The 27,372-nt window shown below is 34.8% G+C and overlaps 2 protein-coding genes across 7 annotated transcripts in view; one reads left to right on the top strand and one right to left on the bottom strand.

The window, feature by feature from the left end:
- LOC138712183 (NKAP family protein CG6066-like) overlaps positions 1-12,547 on the bottom strand; it is a 74,595-nt gene extending 62,048 nt beyond the window's left edge. For 5 of the 6 annotated variants that reach the window (XR_011335655.1, XR_011335654.1, XR_011335653.1 and 2 more), the window contains exons 1-4: positions 11,617-12,487; positions 10,459-10,570; positions 5,603-5,732; positions 60-291 (exon numbers count right to left, since the gene is read on the bottom strand). Coding sequence is in view for 2 of the 6 variants with exons in the window: in XM_069843680.1 (XP_069699781.1) it covers positions 60-291; positions 5,603-5,732; positions 10,459-10,570; positions 11,617-12,218 (1,076 nt within the window). In the remaining 4 variants the exon portion in view is untranslated. Of the gene's footprint in view, positions 1-59; positions 292-5,602; positions 5,733-10,458; positions 10,571-11,616 lie in introns of all 6 variants that reach the window. The other variant, XM_069843681.1, reaches the window with a different exon arrangement.
- Positions 12,548-12,570: 23 nt separating this feature from the next.
- Positions 12,571-27,118, top strand: Nmd3 (60S ribosomal export protein NMD3). Its single transcript, XM_069843679.1, has 11 exons — positions 12,571-12,782; positions 13,690-13,824; positions 14,517-14,667; positions 17,056-17,190; positions 18,065-18,173; positions 20,384-20,534; positions 20,983-21,125; positions 21,974-22,125; positions 22,244-22,359; positions 24,312-24,491; positions 26,788-27,118. Exons 1-11 carry the CDS (start codon positions 12,733-12,735, stop codon positions 26,984-26,986), a joined length of 1,521 nt encoding a protein of 506 aa, XP_069699780.1. The 5' UTR covers positions 12,571-12,732; the 3' UTR covers positions 26,987-27,118.
- The last annotated feature ends 254 nt before the right edge of the window (positions 27,119-27,372 follow it).

Raw genomic sequence — 27,372 nt, 5'->3', positions numbered from 1 at the left:
CACATCTATGAATATGTATAAATTAAGTAATATGTTTCCTAATATTTCATTTCACTTACCTGCTCCCACTCATAACATAGCCAACAGCTTCAAAAGAAGCAATCTGTTCTGAAGTAAGCCCAATTTCTCCTCTTCGAGGGATTCGTTTTCCCTCTGCTACATATGCAGCCATGGCAGCTCCTTCTCCTGGCAGGAGAGCCTTTCCATAATCTTTGGTAGACAATGTTACATGCTGTTTTTGTACTGGTCCCACAGCACCATCCTCATCGTCAGAACCTGAGCCCTCAGCTTCTGCAAACACAAACACAGTCATCAAACATTATAAACTACATTTAAAAGTGTTAATTTGGAGTCCTCTGCAGTTAATTCATGCAATAATGTTTCTAGTCACGAATTCAGAGAAAGCTAGAAGTTTCTCTTTCTTCCTTAGGAAATGGGTGCATGAATCTGGGCTTGTCTATATACTGGTAAGTGATTTGTGCCGTAGTAATAATATAATCGGGCAGTCCTGCTGTCTATATATGACGATGGTTTATTATGTCACAAGAATATGAATGGGACGGGCAAAGGGTTCTGTCCCTGAGGACAAATGATTATGTAATTTAAAGGTATGAGACTGAGCTCATGCTAAATTGTATACTCCTTCAATCAAGAAATGGAACCAAGGTACACACAGTCCCCGACTTAAAGTGGATAGTTTGCAGTAAAAGTCTGAGGAATTACAATAACAGAACAATGAATACACCATTAATTTTAAATTTTTGGCATCGCAAACAAACAAACAAAATAAATCTAATTTTTGGAAATAAAATAAATCTAATTTTTGGAAATATCAATCTAATTCAACAATTTTCAACCAGTGTGTTGCAAAGGGTCTGTAGATGCGCCTGGAGCTTGCAGAAAGAGCAAAAAGAAGCGAGAAACAGTTTAAGAGTAAAAAACAAACTATGTTTTCCACAAAAAACCAATAAGAACCTTCTGCAATACAGTAAATTTTATCAATCATTCAACGCCTGACCAACATTAAAGTGGTATTGAAAGGCAACAGTGTTCCATGTAGGCTTATTGCGGGTTATTCCTACAATACACTTTATTTTATTTTTTTAATTTCCCCCACAAATAGAAATCATATAAGGTATTACAAGAATATCCACTGTAAGATCTCGAAATTAATGAGTCTAATGAAAAATAGCCATGTAACACCTTATTGTATTTGTTCAGGAATGCACCCACGTGATAATGCGAGTTGAGTAAATTTCAACAATTGGGTGTTGGATAATGCTAATAATGATTTTACTGATCCACATTAATTTTTTTCAGGGATGAAGCCTGGTTATATTTACACGAAATGCCACTGTATGACCAAACAATTGGTATAAGTGTGCAGTGAATGTTTAAAGAATTATAAAACATATATATATATATATATATATATATATATATATATATATATATATACATACATACAGTTGAACCTCTACTATCCGTGGAAATCAAGGGGGTGTACTGAACGGTTAATCGAAAAAATAGGATAATCCGTATTATAAAATACTTTCGTAAATTAAGTGCATAACAGTTTCATAATTTCCACCGTAGTCTTGGGTTTAACATGCTAGATAGTGAGTCAGAAATTTACCGGTAATAAATAAGTCCGGTTGTCAACAATGGTTTTATAAGGGCCAAGTAAATTCCTTGCGTTGATTCTTTGTGGAAAGATAGAAGTAGTAGAGGTTTCTTGTTGTAGATTTACAGATTTTATACACTTCATTCTTGTTTTTAATTAAATCGCGCACCTTTGTAATGCCAATCTCGTATTCTGATGCGAGAGGAGCCGCGATTTCTCTTAAGTACGAGCACTGGAACAGTAGAACAAGGACTGAATGCTGCACGGGTTTGCTCTAAATTTTGCGGAAGTTCTTGGGACCATTTCTTTGAAAGCAGGTAGTGATTATTTTACAATTTTGGAAAAACACCTTGGAGTAGGTCTACCAGTAACTGTTCCTATTTCTGGCAGTACACTTGTAATATGTAAGGATAAAGGCTTATAATAATAGACTCTAGAAAAGAAAAGGTACATATTTTTTTCCGCAGCAAAGAAAGAAAGAATAGAGTGAGAGAAAGACAGTCGGATAATCCGCTAATCGGTTAATAGGGTGACGGATAATCGGGGTTCTACTGTATATGTATATGTGTATATATATATTAAATACCGTAAATGCGCAGAGGTACAGGAATAACATAATCACACAAAACCTGGAAGAATTATCTAACATTGACTGTACACAGGCATTTTTTCAACAAGACTCCACTACAGCACATACAGCTGGATCTTTCACTAGCATTAATTGTGGAATTTTTTGAAGATGGGTCATCAGTAAGAGAATATGGCAAATGCAATCCCTGGACTGTACTGTATGCAATTTATATTTATGGGGGAATTAAAAAAAATAAATGTACCCCATCAGAATAACCCAGTGGAATGCTGCCAGTGTTATGGGGACATTTCCTCAAACAATGGCTTTGGAGGAAATATTTTATTTTTAAAATTCAATATATTGGCCTACTACCGAAATCAACTGTGTTTGTTGACGCAACAAGACTTGAAGAGTCTTGCAGGAATTCTGTTGGAAGACGTTCAGGAATCTTTGCCACATTGTAATAAAACCCTCAAGGCTCTGCAGAATGAGATCATTATACATCTCGCGACCGATTGACAAGAAGATTGTGTTCTTCACAAACAAGGCAGCAGCTCTGCCTGTGGACGATGAGTTCCAGAAACTCTGGCATTCTGTGGTAGTTGAGAGCACGGATAACCTGAAGATAGAGGAATATCTGGAGAAACAGGGAATCCACTCCATGGAAGATCACAGAAGGCGACACTCCACAAGTGCCAAGGACATCAAAGTGCTAGAAACTGAATTTAACTCAGAGTTTGTTCTGAGAATAATTCCAAAACTGGACTGGGAAACATTCTGGAATGCTGCTGATAGTATTGGCCATTCTGGTGACTTGCCGCAGACCCTGAGTGATGATTATGAAAATGATATTTTGAATTCCTGAAGAAAGTTCACCATGTTTTGCTTGAGGTCGAATTCATCAATGGAGAATTAGTCTGCCCAGAATCGGGAAGAAAATTTCCCATAAATAAAGGGATACCAAACATGCTTCTTCATGAAGATGAACTCTAATTAAGTAAATTAAATTTGTACTGTGCTGCTATATTGTTTGTGCACAAACTTGTATTGCCACTGTCCTATCATTTAATGTGTTTTATATTAAGTTGTTTCATAGATTGTAATATGTGACTTAGGATTGTGAAAGTTATGTAGCCTATAACAACTTGTAATGCAATATAAGTAAAATTTTAATAAATAATAATAATAATAATACTAATACTAATAATAATAATAATAATAATTCAACCATAAAAGATGAACAATAAACTGAATGATTAAAAAAACATAAAGACAATATAAGAAGGGACATTGCAGCTGTAGGCCTATCAGAAGAGCTAATGTGTGTTAATGCAATTTTTTTTAAAGGTGTGAGAGACGTATGGCAGCACAAGGACATAATTTTCAACATTTTCTAGAACAAAGGAAGGTGGTTACTGTAATTATAATTTGCAAGAGCAATCTATGCACTTGACTTAAGGGGCTGTGAACATCCGATTCTGCTGGCAAACAGCATTTTTCCAGCTGCAACGCGCGGCCGCATACTCACGGATGAACGTTAATTTGAAGGTTCTGTACATGCACAATAAAATGCATGTAAAATAGCTGACCAAAGCATAATTGAAAAAAAAAAGTCACCAAGGCGTAAATAATTATACCCGGTGCGAGTATTTACGTAAAAAAAGAATTATTTTAAACTTGCATAGGCTACACAGCCTACATACATAAAACGGTATTCATGATAATGTACGGTAAGCAATAGTCTTCATTAAAAAAAAAAAACTGATGAACCCATAATCCAAATTGGCTTAATCGTCATACAGCTGGGTCGACATATTATTTATAACCCTACTTTCACAATGATATAAAACAGGAGGACACTAATACAAAAGATCACTTAACACAGGCTCATAATAATCAATCACCAGTATTCCGAACGGTTTTCGATAATGAAACAAAACCAATGATGCCGACAACATGCAAGAAAAGGCTTTTTTTTTTTCTTGAATTAAAATACGGTATTTGTATTCATATTATTTAAAATAAAAATTTACACAAATTACACTTACACATTCGTTCTATAAGTTATCTTTAGTTTTCTCTTCACGTAGGCCTAAACAAACAGCACTTCGAACAAGAATGTAGCAGCTTTCCGTTCAAAACACTTAAAGAAAAGCACGAAAGTATCACTCGTCACTTCACGTTTTCCTATATACAGGTAAGCTATTCCATTATGTAACACGAATTTATTCCTACGTCGATAACGTTTTTTAATAAAAATAAATTAATAAAATAACTTTGAAAAATCTGTAAATGCGTATAATAAGTATATTTTACTCACTACTTCATTGTTACACATTTCAATGCATCATCAATCATGATCAGAAAATTCGATATGAGAACTACCTATTTAATTCGAACAGTAGTATAAATATACAGGAGACATAATTAATTATGTTCATGTGGAAACAACTTATGCCATATCGTTCATTGTCCTGTGAAGCGAAAAACTAAGTGCACTACGCTACTTGTAATAGAATACTGCTCCTTATTGTTCTCACTTTTTTTTTTTTATCAGACCTACAAGTCTATGTGCCACTGTAGCGAGCGCGTGTTGTCAGAATCGATCGCAACCTTGAGGTTGCACCAGTAACAGTTAATGTCAAATCAGTATAGTGAAAAAAGTGTAAGTTTACAGATTACAGTAACAATATTCCCTACAATGAACACAACTGGTGTAACCATGACATTTTCGGATAACAGGAAATAAATAACACTATAAGCCAAATGCACTTCAATTACCCTATTTATAATGAAATTTTCTTTTGAATGTGAAATTATTACGAGTAATCGAAAGAATATAATTATAAAGAAAATTAAAATAGGCTATCACTATAACTTACATAACGTTGGTAACAACCTAGTATGTCATTTATCAGATGAAAGCAGTAACGTAATTTTCTACCAGAAATTTTAAACTCGCCCTACAGTTCTAATACACATATGAGTGGAATACTGCTCGTTTTTTTCTTCCTTTCACATTCAGCAATTTATTGATAAGTACCAAAACAAATAGCCTATGTTTTCTGCCTTTTCACATTTAGTGTAAAATTCAAATAATAATGCACAATATTGTTCATGTCCAGATGTCAATACAATTGGGCATGGAGTCGTTAATATAGATTTTAGGAAGTCTGAGGTTGTGGAAAAGTGCATGTTATTCACTTTAAAAAATTTTGATGTTCTGTGCTTCTTGTAGAAGTTTCCATTGTATTGGCCAAGACACTTGATGAATGTTTGCATATTCAGTAATAATAATAATAATAATAATAATAATAATAATAATAATAATAATAATAATAATAATAATAATAATAATAATAATAGCAATAATAATAATACATAGAATGCGATATCGAATAGCTTACTGTTCTTCTCGACCCACAACTCTGTCTCAGCTTCATCTGAAGAACTGGATGAACTACTTGTTTCCTTCTTTTTCTTTTTCTTCTTTTTCTTTGACTTCTTTTCTTTCTTGGTCCTCTTGTGTGAATTCTTCTGGAACAAGTTTAATACAAGTCACAATTTCTGCAGACAGAAGAGTTACAATTTTAAGTTACTTTATGGTTGTGTTGATAAATAAGATAAAGCATTCTTTCACAACTCGCATGATTCATGTAAAATATATATTCAGTTTGTACAAACAACTATTACAGATCAGGTATTCTGAGCAGTGATGAATTCAGAACTGGTCTGAAGGAGAGGGTACGGGAATCCTCCTTATACAAGTGGTACCCCTGCCTAACACAACTTTACTGGCATTTGTAGGGTAATAAGGACGCGAACATTTTGGATTCAATTTGTTTCAAACACTTGTTTAATGGTTATTTACATATATGAGTCTACAAACTTATTAACTCAATTTACATACTCTTTTTGCGTAGCAAAATCGGTAGCACAATTATTTAAAATAGCACGATAAAGTAACCGCTCAATAAACATTTGTTGGTGCAACCTCTGAGCGGAAGTCTTACCGGTTTCCATTTAATAGCTTTAGCTTGAGCATAAATGCTTTTAACTTTATTCGAAGTACCGCTACGTGTCGGTTGACATCGGAGGCTAAATAATACAGTGACTGTAGAGGCTAAGCAAAATAAGCGCCAAATAAAAATAATCACGAGCAAAACACAAAGAATTTGCAGAAAGTAAAACAATATTTTATAAGTATATAAATAGAATCGAAATTCTGAATAAAATTATACTATATAATAAACCAATACTTAATTACAATAATTATTTTAGCATTTTTATTTCTTCTTAACCCTCACTGCAGTTGAAAAAAAAAAAGATAACATTTCAACAGAATCATTATAGCCTAACAAACTTATGAATAAATATCTTTTTTCTCACATCATACTAACTAACGGGAGTTTCTTGAAGCTTCAATATTTGATATTTGTTTCAATAATTCTTTTCCCCACAGCATATGAATGCAAAAACAGTTCCGTTTCAAGATCAAATTCAAACTTATATCCACTTTGATTATGTAATGTGGGCTTCACATCACTAATAAAAATGTTGTACATACATTCATTACGCAACTAGTTAGGTAATGATACTACTATTACGCAACTATCTTACATGGGATTTTGATGATACCAAACATTCAATTGTAGAATTTGCAGCATTTTCAATATCTGAATCCTCGTTTGAACTCATTTTAACAATGTTTGTTTATTTCTCCTAACACTGCTGTTCTATTATAAACAAAAATCTATCGTGTTAAAATCTAATACAACAAACATAAAGAAGCGCCTCTCGCAGGAAGAAACTATACAATCGCCTCTCTACAAGACATGTTCAAAACTAATAAAAATAATACAATTACTTTTATTAAAAATTATTTTTTTATCAAAGTGGATAAAACGTTGTACGATATAATTATCGTAACTTCATGTTACAATACTCGACAGGTTATGAAACTCGGCCTGCTGCCTCGTTGGCAACTTTCCAATCTCGTATTGTAATGTGAAATGTTACGATACTCATATCGCAAACAAAGTTATTTAGCTGGCAGGGCTGCCAGTAACAAAATAGAAAAACTAATTGGCGCTGCACGTCTGGCTGCGCTGCCATCAAAATACATGAAGTTAGATCAAGTATCTCACATTCCAATGCCAGCAGAGCTGCCAGTCATTATTTCAGCACTTGTTGCCTTGTTCCATTGTGATTTTTTTTAAACATGGACAATTTGATACCTGGATGACTGTGATACTGCACTTTACTTACTGCAAAGAATTTTACGAGAAAATTTCCTTAAGAAATGTCGCCTTCAGGCGGAGTTATCGGCAAACCCCAAAACAATAGCTGACATACATCATACGAGTAGACGATTAAGTTGAGGGTAGATCAGTTTTTTCTGTTGCAAAACTTAAATGTACCAATTGATAATGAGATATAATAGTAGGCCTATATGAATCCCATGATGATGACAACCTTCAGCGTTTAGGACAATGTAAAGCCTGGCTAAAGCTTTTGTCACCAATATTAACCCAAATATTTCCTGTTAATGAATTATATGAAAAACATGTAAGCCTATTTTCCCTAAAAACATAAACATGACAACCCGGAACATATACTGAGTGTGAACTCACTGGCATATGCAGAAGTAAAGCATGTCAATCGGTTAGATACGGAACAATTTGAAACAGTAAGGTTCATTACAGAATTACAAAACAAATGAGCGATATGAGATTCGTCGTTGATTAGGGAAATCGCAAGTTGAAAAAAATAAAAAGCAAACCATGTGTGTTACGATCTCCATCACAAGGATGCACCCACAACCAACACTTTTTTCCTTCCTTTTTACTTGAAAGATAACATAAATAGCAATGTGTAGCAGTGGCGGCTCGTGGGTATTGAATTCAGGGGGGGCTGCATACAAAAATAAAGGATACAACTTTCCTTATTTAAAGATTAGTTCCATGCGCCTTGTCTTGTAGGTTGCAAACTTTTGAATTATCTTCTTATTAAAATCCGATATGTCGTTTAACATAGCCTTTACAATGGAAAACATAGCTAATGCGGTCAGTCTCTCTTCTCTCATCGTATTTCTGAGATAGGATTTTACTCTCTTCAAACACGAAAAGCAACGTTCTGGTTCGGAAGTTGTCATTGGTATGGTGATAGCTATGCGTAGTAGTTCCACAACTTCTGAAAATGAGGCCTGCAAGTTCTCAGATAGAAGAAACTGCAAGAGTGTGACTGCATCACTGATATTTCTGAATTCTTGTCTCTGATACAACACAGTGAGTTCCGTTTTTAGTTTGTCTTTATCGAACATTGGAAAAAGCTTCACACATACATTTAGATCATTTTCAGGAAATGAGCTTTTGTAGCATTCAAATTTTTCTTGACACAGAAGGGAAGATATCAGATCTATGAACTGGAATCGGGTGTTAGCTTGTGCGATAATGAGGTCACACACTTCCTTGGCTACCTCAACCCTTGTCTGAATCACTTCGAAATTTACGACGCTTTTTAGGATTTTCATTTTCACAGATCTCGCTGCTCAACTGTGCACTGTTTCGTATTGTCTGTATGGCATTAACAAAGCTTGATATACAGATTCGGCCTCGGTAGCATAGTCGGTTGCGGGTTCGATCCCGGACCAGGTCGATGGCATTTAAGTGTGTTTAAATGAGACAGGCTCATGTCAGTAGATTTACCGGCATTTAAAAGAATCCTGCAGGACAAAATTCCGGCACATCGGCGACGCTAATATGACCCCTGCAGTTGCGAGTGTCGTGAAATAAACCATAATTTTATTTTTATATGCATATTTGAATCTTAGAAATATCTAACTGGCGATAATGTTGTTAGTTGTATAAAATATCTACATGGTACATCAATAAATGAGAAAACTGAGCCAGAAATTGAATTCAGCATCTTCGAGAGTACGAACCAGGGCGCTGGCCTCATTTATTGTGATGTTGTTAGATGTTTCAGATTCCATTATGGTTTGAAAACATTCTAGCAATGGCTCCTTCTCATGAACAACATTTACTGTTCTTATTTTAAAACTCCATCTTGTTGCCGCAGCTGATGGAATTGTCTTTGAAACACATTAATGTAATACAGACTGTGTGGAAATCGAGAGAAGAAAGCAGGGATACTGGATAAATTAGCAAACAATATGCGAGCTTCGTAGGCTATTTTGTTTAGCGAATCTTTCCATTATGAGATTCAAATGATTGGCACTTAATTCCACATTTCTCCTGAATTGTTAAGGTACTGACTGTAAATATTGTACAGAATTAAACATTGTTGCACTTGTTATACTCGCAACATTAAAAAAAATGTATTTAAAACTGCGCGCTACTGACAAACTGCTGCAAATTTTGCAGCGCCTGGATTCATGGCGAGGGGCAGCAGGGGGGAGGGGTGAAACTAACGCACAAAGCATCTGGGATGAGACCGGCAGCTCCAGGGGAGGAAGTGGCTTCACCAATCCGTCCTTGTCTTTCGTTTCGCTCTGGCAGCACCAGGGGAGGAAGTGACTTCACTAACGATTGCGTGCATGTCAATGAGAGCAAAATTAAAAAAAAAAAAAATTCGAGCCGCCAAATAGAGACTGTATAATAAATAAATGTATTTCACAACATGAAACGAGACAAGAGCTACAAATGTCTAGGGGTGCTGCAGCTCCGCAGCCCTCCTTCGAAAGCCGCCCCTGATGTGTAGGCCTACTAACATTTCAGCTTCCATTTTGAGACTGTAGCATACGCTGGCACCTTGGTTGGCATCAGGCTGGCAGACCGTACAGATGCTAGCACCGTTGCTAGCAGAGCTGTTATGGCATCCTAATGTGACACGGGCCTATATGGCAGTTATATCATTTGCCTCATCCTATGGCACGCAGCAGAAATGTTGTTACTATAAAGTATTGAACTGGGGAAAAACTTTGATCGTGTACAAGCAGTTTAACACGGGTTAGTGATGCTTAAATATAGATCAAAAGCACAAACTAAACATACTTGAGAAAAATCGCACATAGCGACTTCTTCCTACGAATTACAAAAACACACACTTGAATAAAAGTGCAGTCTAGTAATCTTTCACAATGGAATGCAAACAAAGACTATCCCTAATTGCCAGGCTTTCATGACTGACATTCTTGGAATGAATGATAACTCTATCTTCTAGCCACATAGTAACAATTGACTGATGGAATAGCAAGAAAATAACTACATAATAATTTTTTAAGTAAATATTGAATACTCACCTTCTTCTTCTTGCTTGATTTTAGTTTCTTTTTCTTTTTCTTAGGCTCTGATATGTCTGATTCACCATCCTTCTTCCTTGCTAACTCAGATGTTGAACCCACCTCATCCGAACTGTAATGAAACAAAATTTTAGTTACATGCCAGTTACGAAGTTGAGAGAAAAACAAATTCTTCTTCGATTTCATAACACAGTGAACGTGAAATTAATAAAATATACTGAAGGTGAGTGTTTACTTAATGTTTCAATTAATGACGACCTCAATTGCAGAATTTATTCAGTATCCATGATATAACTGACATCTATCATCTGTGACACAGTGCATGAGGGTTGGCCACTAAAGAGAAACAAAGAGGTGGAGCTTAAACTGAGAGGATTCAATCTGGCATCGGAATTGGAATCCAATATGGCTTAGTGGGTAGAGCGTCAGCACATAGAACTGAAAACCCGGGTTCTAGTCCCGGTGCCGGAGAGAATTTTTCTCCGTTCCACCGATCCTTCATCATTAATTTGAAATGTTTAATGTAATGGAATGCTAGATTAGTTTTGTACATCCTTAAGCGGAAGAGAAGCCAAGTTCATGTGATGTAAACACGTCCGAAATATTGTGGAAAGAGTGAACTGGATCATATTTATCTCTCCTCCATTATACCCATGTCTGGATTAGTGTAATATGTCACTAGACAGTGATGTATGGAATGGAAGGGGAAAGAAACTGGTTACCCTACCCTATTATCTCCTGGCTTAGTTGTCTCAAGAGTGACACTTTATTGGTGTCACTTATGAGGTTCGAACCCGTCTTCGGACAGTTGACTAAACAACAGGATGGACAATACTTACCGCAGCTACTGTAAGAAGGCTGTTGTTAATGTAGGCCTAACATATATAGTACGTAAATTTAATGCAGTGAAACGCCTTGAGTTCACGGGTGCAAGCAGCGATAGTAACGGCAAGTGGGGAACGGCAACTGGTTGGTCGGCAGAAACATAGGGAAAATTCACTGAGATTCACTGTAGGACTAGTACGGCGGTGGTTCACTTCTACTGAAGAATTACCCCATATTGCAGCATCGGCGACATAAAAGGTCATTGAGCTAAAGAAAGGCTTAATGACTTTAATGTCTACACAAATATAAATACAATATACGTTCATTACTTACTCTTCCGACCGAGGTGGTGATTTTCCCCATACTTGTGCAACTCCAATTAAGCCAATTCTCTCTCGCTCTTGCCTGCGTTGGTCCATGAAGTCATCTTCTTGCAGACGCCGATGTCTGTCTCTGTAATTATGGTATCCTTGACCACCGGAACTTGTTTGCTCACTATCAGAAAACTTGTCATGTGGCCATCGATTTAACTGTCCATTAAAATCTTGATTATCTTTTATCCCTGTGCTTTTGCTCTGTGAACATTTATCACTTCTACTGCTGCGTGATTTATCATTTTTTTCTCTGTGCCTATTTGAACTGTGAAATGAATCTTGATCCCTTGAAGACACTTGATGTCTGTTTCTTTCACGATCTTTTTCCCCTTCTCTGAATTTTGACTTCGGTGATGTGATTCTGTTCCTTTCATACTTCGCCTTGTCGGATGCTCTCTTTCTCTCCCCAGATCTGGAACGAGATCTAACCTCATGTACTTTGGATCTAAAGTTATTACTTCCATAATGAGCACGCTTGTTGCGTTTATCTGGTGATGGAGAAGAAGACTTTCGCTTTCTGTGAAGAGGACTACGTGAAGGAGATCTCGAATCTGGACTCATTATTTAACAACTTATCTAACAAAATTCCACGCTAGCATATTTCGTACAGCACACTAATATTGCTGGAATTTATACTATTACTGACACATTATATACATTAACTTGAACACAACTTAGCTCGTATTTATACTTATGACAAACGTACACACTAAAAACATTGCAATTATCTTGCAATCACATCGCATATGTAATAAAGAAACAAAAGACAATCTATTATTTTACAGTGGCAGAAATCGTACCAGAACAGAATTTTCACAGCAATGTGTTGTTTCGTATACATTTTGTAGGCGGAGAGAATTACTATGTTGGTGGACCTGCTCTCATATGCTAGAATGTTTTATTGCCCATTCTCGATCGAGAGATTAAAAAAAAAAAAAAGTCTCGGTCGCTCCGAAGCGGATCGGAGTTTCCAGTTTCCTAAATTTCTATTCCTTTGTACATAGGAGAAGTTTGAGTAAAGTTGTACGCGTCTGCAGCCAGTACATCTATATTTCGAAATATTTCAGCAATTGTCATGGAATACATGACTGAAGAAAAAGATGTTGGAGATGGAATAGGGAAAATGTTAGTACAAGGCCACGTGTGCATGTCTCTTAATTTTGAGGTTATGAAAGATTATTATATTTAAATTGTATAGTTTTAAACTGAGGTGTATTATAAGAAAAACTCGGCTCTTCTTTCTCAGCTGGGCTCGATATTTGTTATATCTTCTTAAAATAACATGTCCGAGTATATGATTAATTATATTTTATGACTGACAGCTTATGCATAATATCAATATCGTAAGTATACTGCCTTTGAAACGAGACATAAGTGGATTTATAATGTTGTCAGAACAACAGCGATGTAGGATTGTAGCAATTAACGTAACATAATTTATGATATATTTCTCACTTTGGTTAGCTTAAATGGTAAAGTGGCTGACAGTTGGAAGTTTAGGTACCATGGTCAATTCAGTGTTTTTCTCCCCCCCGGTCTCTTCTTACGGAATGATTCTAGACCCCCCTCTAAAATTGGTAAGAGTGGTCATTTCTCTTAATTAGGCCCTAATTAATTATAACCAGGCTTCTCTCTTGTGAGTTACAGCAGTACATTGTAGTAAATACACATGTATTTCGTAGTTTTTTTGGAGAATTTATGCTTTCAAAACAGTTTTAAGAGTTTGTGTAGCATAGTATACGACAGGAACTCAATAATACGTGATTGAATCATTGTAATATCAAAAATGATGTTGGGTATGCGTAACTTACTGTTCTTGCACTTTTCACAGTGTAAGAATTGAATAGGTCCTAAGTTTATAGTATCTTCTAACTACACCTACATATTAAACATAATTTTCATTATATTATATTAAAATCAAATTGATAAGCTAAGCAGTTATTGTCAGAATATAATAATACAATAATATCGGTAACTTAGTTATGTTGTCAAAGTACAATCAGTATTATTACACTCTGTTGATGTGTTTCAGATTATGTTGCCAGTGTGGTACTCTCATAGAACCAAATCCATCAAATATGTGTGTTGCTTGTTTGAGAACTCAAGTAGATATTACAGAAGGAATACCAAAACAAGCAACATTGCATTTCTGCAAAGGTTGTGAAAGGTAAGTTAAGTGTGAAATAAATTAATGATGATTCTTAAATCCTTTACTTAGACACATACCCTAGCTTTATGCGACCACTGACGACGACTCCATACGTATTAATTTCTTTCTTCATAACAAATTAAATTATTACCTGCATGGAGTTATTGTCACGCCGCCTGCGTGACAGTTTGAAGGTCTGACCATTCAGCCACCGCAGGGAAGTGCAATGAAAACTAAGATGATATATACTTTTTCTTAGTAAACTTGCCTACATATAATTATGGTGAACATTGGTCATGGGAAAAAACAGAAAAGTGGTTCGCCAGCGACCATAATTATTTCTATTAAAGACGATTTTTACCATTTATAATAAATTATACGATTTTTGCGACAAATTTTACATTTTAAAAATTGATTATTATTTAACGACTTGATTTTCTAGCGTTAGTAGATTTGGTGATAGCGAGATAGCATTTTGGCAAAATGAGACCGAGCATTTGCCATGGATTACTTGATATTCTCCTTACAGTGGTGAAAAGCCCTGAAAAAAACAAGCGGGATTCGAACCCACGTGCAGGCGCAGCCTCAGACCAAGAGATAGTTCTCATTTCTCAGCTACACAAGTGGCCCAATTCTATATTGTAGAGAAGTAATTCTGTACAGGATTTAAGAAATAATAATAGATGTGATGTGCTACAATGTATGTTCAGGTATCTGCAGCCGCCATCTGAATGGGTTTCTTGTGCCTTGGAATCAAGAGAACTGCTAACCCTTTGCTTGAAGAAGCTAAAGGGGCTTAATAGAGTAAAACTGGTTGATGCTGGTTTTGTTTGGACAGAACCACATTCTAAAAGAATAAAGGTAATGTTTTATATATTCCATAACTTATCCCGAAAATTTCTGTTTATATTTACAACACTTATTGTTGCTGTCTAAAGGCCTTTCTGGATTCTAGATTTCTAGAAGAGGATATAGTATGGCAATGGTGAATTATATCTCTGAGTTAATAGTATCTGAAAGATGGAATTAAATTTCTACGATGATGGACTGGAGATGAGGATTGAAAACTGAATTTTGACATGAGCGAGAAATAGTCTGTAAATTTTGCCTGGAGCCCTCTCGTTCATGGACAGCTGTTTCACATGCTAGATGTTGACGACACATCGTATTTACTCCCATAATTTTTCCCCTTTTTTCTAATAATTCGGAGGTGAAAATCGAGGGGACAAAATCAAAATGTTTGTAATAAATGGTAATAAATATCGAACACCTCATGCAGTGGCGGTTCCTCGGGGGAGGGAAGGGAGGAACGTCCTCCTCACATTTTTATTCTTTTGAAAGTAAATACCAAATAAAATATGTGCCTTGAAATTCGAGGAAGATTCGATAATTTTTAAGTTCACAGCTATAAGAAAAACTCGGTTGATCGAGTTTTAAACGACGCGCGCTCATGTGCTGTAGAAAACTGTGAGAAAGATGCGAGATTGTCTGTGTAGAGGAAAGGCACTCCAGTCTTCCTCTACTGCAGTTAACACACATAGATAACAGCGCACTAGCGGCCAGAGAAAGAACCAGAGTTTTAAAGAGAGTACATGAACGGAGAGGGAGGAGATCCTCCTCTGAATCAGCGCATGGGCGGGAAATAGAAACCAACTGGTCGTGCAGGAAGCTCGTTACTGCTGCCATCTAACGATCTTGCATTCAACTAGACTAGAACACATCTAGGAGGAGGCACAACAAAAACAGTTTTAACGCAACGCTATGAAAGACACCATATAAACTTTTTTTTTTTTAATTATAAATCAAAAATATTATTCATTGCACTTTATATAGGCTGCTATTCATGGTTTGAAACTTTCGTGGATATTTGAAAGTTAAAGTCGGGTTAATGTAAAACAAAGAGGAAGTAGTTCTATGTAGTTGGCCCCTGAAATTCACTTCTATTCACTGTTTACTAGACAGGGCAACAGCCAAGTTGTCAGTTTTGTACAAATATATTTGAAACTGAAAGTAGGTACTCCAAACTACATCATTTTTAACATAAAAAATTAATCGGCCACCGGCAGCTTTGAACAATAATGATAGTATGACTTTACAAGAACTGACATTCTTCAAAAGCATGTGATACTGAACTTGTAAAATGTACATGTGGCAACAGGGACCACGTGGGTGGGTGCAGTGTTCTCGCTTTCCTCAGATTATTTCCCATTCCCATTTCCATTTCCGTAAAACGGTTCCGGTTACGAGTTAGTAGCTAGTCTCTTCCAACACGTGTGATGCTGCAGTGTGCTCGAAAAATGCTACGAGGTTGTGAATTTCCTTGTAATTGTTAATTTGCGCAATTAATCAACAATGAAAGGAAGTGAAAACATGATATATTTTGGACAATTTAGGAAACTCAGTTTACAAGAACAGATTATTGCTATACAGAAGGGAAGGCCAACCCCAACACTACCTGGTCTTACAGGTATGCATGTAGGCTAATTTGTAGAATATTTCATTCAAGAAGGTGTCATTTCATGCTGTTAACCTCTTTCCTCCTCTTAAGAAATATGCAGGAGCCGCCACTGACCTCATGCACTAATCAAATTAATGTTTAATGCTAAATAACTACAAATGTAATGAAGTAATGACATAGAATTTGATAATTATGAATAATTTTGCTGTTTTTCTTTGTACCGCTGTTTGTCATTTCTAATGCCGGTAACCTGACCTTGACTAACCTCAGATCATGGTGTTAATTTTAATAATATTTTTCGCGCGAAGTCCAACTTAATTACGTAAAGAAAATAAATGTATATGCATTTTACACTGCACTACTTTAATCAGACAACAAATCCTTGCATCAGAGGACTCATAGGCGTTTTTTACTATAGAAGGGTTTTTCATTCGTATTCTTATCATACTTGGAATCTTCACGAAAGACTCTCTTGAAGGGATTTAGGTGTCCTAATTTTTTTAACGTTAGATGGGGAAATTACTTGAGGGAAATGGAATTCTGAAAATGTCATAAAATCTGGGGAGAAGGAAATTACGCGAGTAAATATAAGTTCCTCACCTTTACTTTTTTTTTTTTTCTTTAAAGGAAGCAATGCTAAGTGTTTTCATTACCCTCAGAAATTCCTCACTGTTAGCTGGACGTGATTCTATGAACTTTAATGCAATTACAAGCATGGTAGCAACATAGAACAATCAATTCTTTCGTCACATGTTTTAAAAGTCTTTATGTTTGATCATTTTTTATTACAGGTGAAGCTGACAGTTCATGGAGAAGTGCTGGGTGGGGCAATTCTACAGCAAGTTTTTGTTGTTGAATACACAGTAAGTCACCAGATGTGTGAAGACTGTCATCGATCAGAAGCTCAAGATTATTGGCGTGCTCTTGTAAGTAATGTGAAGTGTGATTGTGTCTGATGGAAGTTGTGTCACATTGACATAAGAATCCCGTCATTTTTCTGTCCAATAAGGGTTAAACTCCAACAGTGTATGAAAACCCTCAATACATGTAAGCCCAATCTCAGAACAGGATTCTTCTTCATAAATGCCAAAAAAGTAGGCAAGGGCACAAATGGCTACACACCAATATGCTGGGCATTAAAAAACACATAGGTGTATGCATATTTATATACCTCTATAAATAAGATTACATATCTACACAAGGATTTTATTCAAAGTAACGTCATTGTGCGTTTTACATTTGCTGATCTTCATACATACAGTCTTTAAAAATATTGGGCCTTCATGTCAGCAGATTTTCTTTTGTCAAAACCGTATATTCTTGAATTTTGGTGTTTTGTTATGTACGTGTCTTATGGTTTAAATATAATAATGAGGAAAGTAGTATACAAAGAAAAGCAGTAAACCTAATAAATGCTGATAAATTGGTTTTCTCTTAAGTCTCAATTTAATTTACTTGATGTAATAGAGCTTGTAGAGTATACTGTACTATTTGGAAATTGTATGACTACAAAATGCTGTCCAAGTATACTCATTACACTGGCTGATTTTAAATAATTGATTAAATGGCGATCTTACTTGTGTTAATTGTGTAAGCATGTGCGGCTTACAGCTGTTTCGGTGCTTCTTCACACCATCCTCCGAAACACCTGTAACAGCTGTAAGCCGCACATGCTTACACAATTAACACGAGTAAGATCGCCATTTAATCAATTATTTATATTCAAGTGTTAAAAGTAGTGTACGAAAGATTCAACATTGACTGATTTTGTTGAAATTTTTTGTGTAATTTTGTTTGCAGGTTCAAATTCGACAGAAAGCAGAAAATAAGAAAACATTTTACTACTTGGAGCAGCTAATTTTAAAGCACAAAGCTCACGAGCATACTCTGGGAATTAAGCCTATACACGGTGCGTGTTGGATTTACTTCAAATTTAAAACCAAACATTTACACTGAACATATCGAAAAAGATAAATACTAGACTCATATGTTATAGATATTGTTACTCAAAATATGTCTCTCCCCAATGTCAGGGATTTCATGTTTACGTTTTTTATGTTTCACAATGATAAGACTGCAAATCTCTCAGGAAGTTCTAAGGTTGCCTTGCAAACTGTAAAAATGACGAGTTTTAATAATAAACGCAAAAAAAATAATTTTAAAGCTATAAAAGAAGAATCTTCTGTATTTGTTAAAGAAATAATCCCTCTTTTAACTTCTCCTTATCTCCATCTTTCGAATTCAAAGGATGAATGTAAAACAGAAAGTGTTAAGATATCCGAAAGATTTTCTTTTGTATCTGAATTTTAATATTGCTACTTACAGACCTGTTACTAAATCTACGTATTACTCTGTGAAAAGATTTATTAAATCTACATACTTAGAATTCAACAAACAAAATTTGATAATACAATCTCAAGGGGAAAATGGAACTCTCTGCATCATAATCCACAGTTAATTCCCGATTTACCACGAAAATCGTCTGTAGCTGCATTTAAACTGGCAACAGGCCATGACTGTTTGGCCAAACACCTGTATAGAATTGGAATATATCAGTCCCCTAACTGCCCAGTGTGCAACTCAAACCAAGAAATGGATTCGGGACACCTCAAAAACTATGCTTCAGTGGCTGACCATGATAATATTTAAAAAAAAAATATTGGAGTGCAAGAGGTCAAATGACTTTGTCAAATGCCTGCCATTAGAAAACAACAACAACATATGGTAGAAATATATTTTCAGTCAAATGGAAATAGTATGAGGGATACATGGTTAGCATTTCTAGATTTCAGTATGATGCATATTTCAAACCATGGAAACAATGTGAGAGATCTGTGGATAAAATTTTGATTACGTAATGAAAATAACATGAGAGCGGTGAATAAAATTTTTATATTTTCAATATTTTGCAATAATTATATTTTCAATCAGTTAAATTAATATGAAAGATCTGTAAACCTTTTTTTTTTAGATATGAAAGATCTGGGAACTTTTTTATTAATATACTTGATGGCTTTTAAGGAACCCGCAGGTACATTGTCACATTCACATAAGCTCACCATCGGTCCCTATCCTGTGCAAGCTTAATCCAGTCTCTATCATCATATCCCACCTCCATCAAATACATTTTAATATTATTCTTCCATCTACGTCTCGGCCTCCCCAAAGGTCTTTTTCCCTCAGGTCTTCCAGCTAATACTCTAAATGCATTTCTGGATTCGCCCATATGTGCTACATGCCCTGCCCATTTCAAACATCTGGATTTAATGTTCCTAATTATGTCAGGTGAAGAATACAATGCATGCAGTTCTACGTTGTGTAACTTTCGCCATTCTCCTGTAACTTCATCCCTCTTAGCCCCAAATTTTCCTAAGAACCTTATTCTCAAACATCTCTCTCAAAGTGAGAGTCCAAGTTTCACAACCATTTTATATATATATATATATATATATATATATATATAATACAATTATATCGTATTTTCAATTAATGACGATGTAATAAGTGAAAAAATTGCGAGACATTTGTGGATAAAATAGTTATATTTTAATACGATACAATTAGATTTTCAAAGCAGAAGACGGAGAAGGTCGAAAAACACTCTAAAACTACAAATAAGACATGAGGCATACATACATAATGTTCTGCCCGAGGGCAGGGATACCAAACAGATAATGAAACACGAAAACAAAAATGCACGCACTACAAGAATACACACTGGCTGTCATTACTGATTCTTCTTAAGTTAGTTGCAGCCATCTGAAAGAAACTCTAGTGTTATTTCGATTTCATTCTGTAGAAAAGACGTGATTCAGACAATACTGGAAGTCTGAAATTCTCGTTTAAATTCGTCTTCATAGTTAATAATTTTTAGTAGTTTATTTTCATATCAAACATTCATATAAAATCAGTCGTATTGTGCAGAAAAAATTATTTAAGATGTCGGATGTATGTGAAGGAACAAAAGTTATATGATTGGCTCAATTTTTTTAACTCCATGATTTGGTTACCGGTATTTTCTGCAGACTGTACTGTAATTCTTTTATGAAAGCATCTATCAGATTAATATAGGTAATGTATAATAATAAACCTTTCCTATTTGTTTTTTTTTTTATACAGAGGGTCTGGACTTTTTCTACTCTACAGAAGCTTATGCAAGGAAAATGATTGATTTCTTAACATCAGTTTTACCTTGTCGATATCAACATTCCAAAAAACTGATATCCCATGATATCCACAGCAACTTATACAACTACAAATTCACATACAGGTAAGTTGTACAATGTTATGCCTAGAAACCAGTGCTGCTATGTTACAAGAGACTGTGCAGCAGTTTCTGTTAATTGATTAATTTAGGAGAAACTTATGCAATAAATATGAGAAAAGTAAGTTTCAAGATTCCTTAAAATGTTCATATTTCTGTAAATTGCTACTGACAATACAGATCTTTCAGCAGGAGAAGTCAATCAGACTGTATACATGGTGATGGGAGATGAGTTCCATTACAGACTGTTTTAAAACAAAAGTCAGAGTGGCACGACTTCTATATATTTTAAAACTATGACAGTTTTTAGACTCAGATTAACGAAATTAATTAAATCATGAACAAATGAATGGGAAGTGGTAAGTATCATGGCAACAATTTAGAACTGCTGTTGTTCTAATAGAAGCTGTGTTTTCTATTTGACTTACTGTGATTTTTGTTTGTATTTTTACAGTGTGGAGATTGTTCCCGTTTCTAAAGACAGTGTTGTGTGTTTACCACAGAAACTCACACGTCAGCTTGGTGGAATCAGTTCTCTGTGTCTTATTTATAGAGTGACTAATTCTGTACATCTTATAGACCCAGCTACAGCCCAAAGTAAGACTTACTGATAATCAGCTATAGTAATTAATGATAAGGTGATAGAATGATGATGACAGAGCCAAGAGAAGTGATTAAAATGTGATGCTGGTGTTACAAATAATAATAATAATAAAAATAAAAATAATAATAATAATAATAATAATAATAATAATAATAATAATAATAATAATGTAGAAGGAAGTATTTGTAGTTGCTTTGCGTGTATTTTTCAGACCTCTATTTCAAGTTAAAAAAAAAATGAAATCCCTTAACCTTAAATTGCATGAAACGTCTTTTTTCTTGGTATGCTATAATATTATAAGGATGGATTTAGCCATAGCATTGTGCTGTAAGGCATTATACCTAGGACTCGAGTTATCGAATGCATGCTGGTTCGAATTCTCATGGGGGAAGAAATTTCCTCATGAAATTTCAGCCAGTGTATGAGACCAGTGCTGCCCACTTAGCATCATGATAAATTTGGGGAGCTATGCTAGTTAGGAAAATACTGTTTCAAGAATCAACTATAATGGCTGGAGGAATCATTGAGCTGACCACTTATCTCCATGCTGGTTGGATGATCGTTCACCTCTGCTGAGGAATATGGACGTGGCTGGTCGATTGACCCTTCATGGGCTATCGCACCACGGATAAAAATTAAAAAATTAGGATGGATTTAAGATTTAAATAAAACTGTAATTCTTGCAGAGTTCTGTTCACCTGACAAAGAAATTGAATTCATTCCAACAGTAAACAAAATGGCTAATACTAGTAATGTGGTAAATTCCAGATTTAAATATGAATTTTGGAATAAATAAATAGTAATACAGATTTGATATTCAGTATATGTGTGTGTGTTATAGTTGCAGAAGTAAACAGCACCACCTTTTGGCGTTATCCTTTCGACAGCATATGTAACCCCAAGCAGTTGACTGAATATGTTGTAATGGATATAGAAATGATTATGGATAAGGATCGGAAAACATTTCCTGGCCAAGGAGCTATTTCAAACAAGGTACTCGAATTTATTAGTGTTAGCATAAAAAGGAATTCTGCAATACTGTTTAGAAATTATTAACTATATTGTAACACAGTGTTCAGATACACTCATTTAGTATTGTACACTGTTTCAGCATGTTGTGGCAGACGTGTGGGTGGTAAAATCTTCTGAATTGGGAATGACTGAAAATGTAATTCATACACGAACTCACTTAGGACATATTCTAAAGCCTGGAGATTCTGCTCTTGGGTAAGTATGTGTATTAGTAGGGACACCCATAGAACGGTGAATAAAATACAAAAGTCTGTAAATAAAACTGCTGCAATTCGTGAAAAAAAAAATAGTTATTTAAATATGTAAATCGTGAAAAAAAGTCTGTATTTAAACATGTAAATTGTGAAGAAAAGTTTGAATTCAACATGGAACTCACTTTATAAAAATTGGTAATAAAACACTCATTCCCCTACATTATTCCATAGTCTTCGTTGCGTACTCTTGCTGAAAATATGGTCAATATATTTGACACATTTCTTCTTATTGTGTTAGTATGTAATAAACCTAAACATTGCACATATGTGAGAGACAGATTTTTCATTTTTCAGAACTGAGCAGTCATACTTTCCACATGACGAAACATGAAAGACAAACCCTTTTCTCGTACTTATTTTGAGGGTTTCATTGTCGAAAATGAAATAATGGAATTTTATGACCAATGAATGTATAATTCAGAGATATTCGTAAAAGAATTCGTGTTTACGGAAAAAAAAAAAAAAAAGAGCAAAATTTGTGACAAATCGCGATTGTAAAACATGTCTATGGAACGAGTCTTGTTCATACCTATACAAATTTTAATTTTCTGACTCAATTAGCAGAAATTCGTGAAAATCGTGTGTCTCTATATATTAGTGACTTAGCTATAAAATAAATACATTGAAATGTTAGATCTGTATAAAATGCTGTTTATTTTAATGTAATGAATAATGCTTAAAATTTCTTTGGTTCTCTGCTTCTTAGGGCTGGTTTCACCAAACAAGATTATTGTCGCAATTAACTTAATCTCAGTAAATAGTTAATCTCATTTGTTAATCGAGATTATTTTGTGTGTGTTTCACGAATTTTATTCAGGCAGAAACTAATCTCAGTTACTTTAATCCAGATATATTTATATTTTCCAGAGATGATGTGAAGACGCACAGAAAACAAATTAAATTTGGGAAGGATTTGTGTAATAAAAAGTGCCCGATTCTTTATTACTTCTTTTGTTTCTAACCTAAAATCTGTTAACTTCAAAATGTCATCAGCAGAAAAGAGATCAAGAAGCTTACATTTAACTGCAGAAGGAAAAAATACATTGGTTGATCTCGTTACAAAGCATTTCGAAATTGTAGAAAATAAAAGAACAGATGCTATGACACAACAGACGAAGCTTAAGGAATGGAATATAATTGCACAAGAATATAACTCCATATATATTTATCATCACACAGCCAAGTGAAGCACTCTGTTCTGTTCATCTTGAAATTATTTCTGAAGATGTCACTACCATAAGTAATTCTGCAGAAGGTAATGATGATCCATCCACCACCAAGGATAGAGAGGGAACATGAAAGAATACAGCTTCGACAGCGACACCACCAACTACAAATCCATCTTGGACTAGGAGGAGGAGACCTAATCTGCAGAGAGATAACAATGACCTGGCTCTTCTGCAGAGAACAAAAAGTGAATTACTTGAACTGCAGAAGATACATGCCATCGAACAGCAAAATATGCTTAAAAAATAGATCTTCGTTTATATAATCATCAGACGAAATTTCATAGGCAATATTATTCATTTGAGCAGCCATGATAATCGTCATTAATCTAGATTAATGCTGTAAACCAGCGAGATTTGAACAGTTAATATTTCATCTCGATTTTGTCTTATTAATCTGGGTTATATCAGAAAAACACAATGGTGAAACACAATAACAGAAAATCTCAGATTAAAAAAAGCATTATCCGAGTTTAAGAAAATAATCTATGACATAAGCTAATGATAGAGCCTATTACGGGATAATGAGAGGTACACTTTTGTCAGCATAACAAACAATAAAATTTAATTATAGAATCTGTATATTCATAAGCATTTGACCTGTGAAATGCAGGTTTTGGTAAGTTAGTCTAATTTTTACGACTTAAGCTGTTTCTTGACTTTCAAGGTATGCCTTGGGTGACAGCAACATTAATGATCCAAACTTTGAGAAGTTAGATGCAAGCAAGGTACCAGATGTGATTCTAGTGAAGAAGTATTACGGAGATAGATCAGCTAGAAGACGACTCCGTAATTGGAAATTGAAGCACCTTGCAGAAGAGAATACAAACCTGAACACAGGCACAAAGTGAGTACTAATTTATAGTAGTAAATCAAATATTCATTTACTTGCACTTGATTAACGGAACTTCCTTCCCAGGCAAGGACTTTATCCCCCCCAACCACAATTCCACTGTCATCAGTTGCCTCATGACCACAGAGTAATCAAGTGCTGGTTCTGTTCACAGTATTACACGCAGTCCTTTCTGTGGAAATTATTTTAAAACATTCCTTTATTATCACTTGTAGCATACAAATTCCAAAAATGATCCTCCATACATTCTTAAGTTAGATTCCATGGAACTACTCTGCAGTACATATAAGGATCACCTTCAAATTTATACAGATGGATCTCTAAATCCTAATAATGGGACATCAGGAGCAGGGTATTATATTCCAAAATATCAAAGTTATTTCATACCATGTTCATCCTCCTCCAGTCTTGACACTGAATTGCTAGGTATTGATGCTGCTCTTCAGTGTGTTACTCAAATTTCTGAAAAATATATTTACATATTTACCGACTCCAAGGGGGCTATATTTAATATAATTAAATATGTACCAAACCTATATGCACATAGAATTATTCCAATTCAGAAACAACTAAGTAAACTAAAAGAACTCCAAAAGGAAATAACATTTCAATGGATACCTAGTCATTGTGGTATACCTGGAAACAAAGTCGATAATATTGCAAAACAGGCAACATATTTGCAACCAAGACCTCAAGTGATATCTCTATCCAATGCTTTTGCTTCAATAAAGTCTCATTTTACAAACCTATGGATCAACAATTTCCTCTCTTCTGACAAAGTAAAATTTTACAGTCTGTACAAAAGAAACCAAATGACCTGGAATGTACAAAAACTTGCCCAGACATGTTCAAACATTTTTAACAAGAGCCAGAACAGGTCACATTGTCACTCAATTGTACCTACACCGATTTCACATTTCTGATAATCCTACTTGTCTGTGGTGTAATAATCATGATGAAGATGTGGAACACATTCTTCTATACTGTCCATCCATAAACCACAAAAGAAGTAAATTAAAATCATCAGTACCAGTTGCAGAAGACACAGCCCTGCAGTATATATTGACTACACCCCACCTCTGGCTACTAGCAACAGGCATCTATAATGAACACCGATCAAAATACCAGTCATTTCTCGTGAAAAACAACAACTGAATAGACTACAGTGGACTATAGTGGACTTTATGTTTCAGCAAACAGGTGGATAAGAAGATTGATTTATTATCACTTGCTTGACGAGTTTCATTTCATTACTTGACCCTTGCTTTTCAGTTTTATGCAGTCCTAAATTTTATATCACACCCTTGAAATTGCTGAAACTATTTTTAGGAGATTTAAAACTTCTATGCTTCTAGATTGGGTTATGTGCATTTTTCTTACAGAAGATAGACAACTCTGCATTTTATTGGGTGACCAAGAAATATTAGTAACAGTTAATATTATACACCTTTTGCAATAAAAATGTTAATGAAGGAAGCACTTGTGATAGGCTAGGTTTCAGTAATATATTTTAATAACATACTTTGTTTATTGCTGCACTGGTGACTACATGGTGTAAGTCACTCTCTGAAGATTCGCGGTTTTTTATCTGGTTCTAGAATATCATGATATATATATATATATATATATATATATAATTAAATTGTTTCCACTATTAATTATTCTGTCTTGATCTGGTAAAATTTGAACATGAGTGATTGATTGAAAAATGAACTTACGATTTAGCTAATAACACTCTCGATTTGTTTCGCAGCATTGTTCTGTATGTAACATCTGTTTTCAAACTGAATGTCTGAAGTTACACTCTGAATTGAATGTCCGGATTACACTGTGATACCTAACTTATTATTTGTAAAGTGTTGTTGACACAATAGAAGAAACAGTTTGACGTACTCCACACTCGATGTTCTTTTCTCAGAATTCCTAGTTCTTAACCCACAAAATGCTTTTGTCGCAGTAACTGAAAACAGTATTTGTCACTAATGACATTACAATCTACCTAAGAATTCCACTCAGTAATATACATAGAACGTTATCGCTATAAATGAGTTGCTTATTAAAATGTGTCATTATAAAAATAATAAATGATATTTAATATATATAAAAACAATAATTCTTAATGACTGTCGCTACAGCCCAGATGTCACACTAACCATGTTCGTTATAATCAAGTTCAACTGTAATAATAATAATAATAATGCATTTGAAGAGGTATAATTTTTTATTATTTTATGAATATTGGATGAAAGTGTCTTCTGTCATGTAACAAGAATATTATGTTTTCCTACAGTGACTACCAAGAATTTCTGGATGATCTGGAGGAAGACCCAACCTATCGGCAGAATGTGAACATCTTCCGCGATAAGAGCAAGGAGCAAACTGCTGTGGATGTAGATGATTTGGGAGACGAAACTATCCCACGCATTACCCTGGACGAAATGCTTGATGACCTCAATCTGGAAGATGTAGAAATGGAAGAGGCTGGCTGACAAATGCAACATTGAATGCTTTGTGTGAAAAATATTGTTCTGGTATTATGTTTTATATTCAGCCTTATGTCGTGTACAAAGCAAGGTCTGTTCTTTCTAATGGATTGGAAATAAAATGATATGCAAGATTAATTTCTGTTATTTATTACCTTACATTATGCAATGTCTGAGAGACTGAGACATCTATCATGTGATGTTTCATCAGTAGAAATTAGTGTCAGAAAGCTGACATACTCTCTCGTAATCTACAAACAATTCATACAAGGTACCCAAGTTAAAAATGGATAAATATACTTTATTTACCCGCATAATGGACACAACCCAATTTTTCGCGTTAAAATTAAAAAAAAAAAAAAATTTCTCCGCTTAAGGGGACACTCAACTTA

Source organism: Periplaneta americana, chromosome 13 (genome assembly GCF_040183065.1).
Source record: "Periplaneta americana isolate PAMFEO1 chromosome 13, P.americana_PAMFEO1_priV1, whole genome shotgun sequence".
NCBI classification, from domain to species: Eukaryota; Metazoa; Arthropoda; class Insecta; order Blattodea; family Blattidae; genus Periplaneta; species Periplaneta americana.
This window is presented reverse-complemented; position numbering and strand designations above follow the sequence as displayed.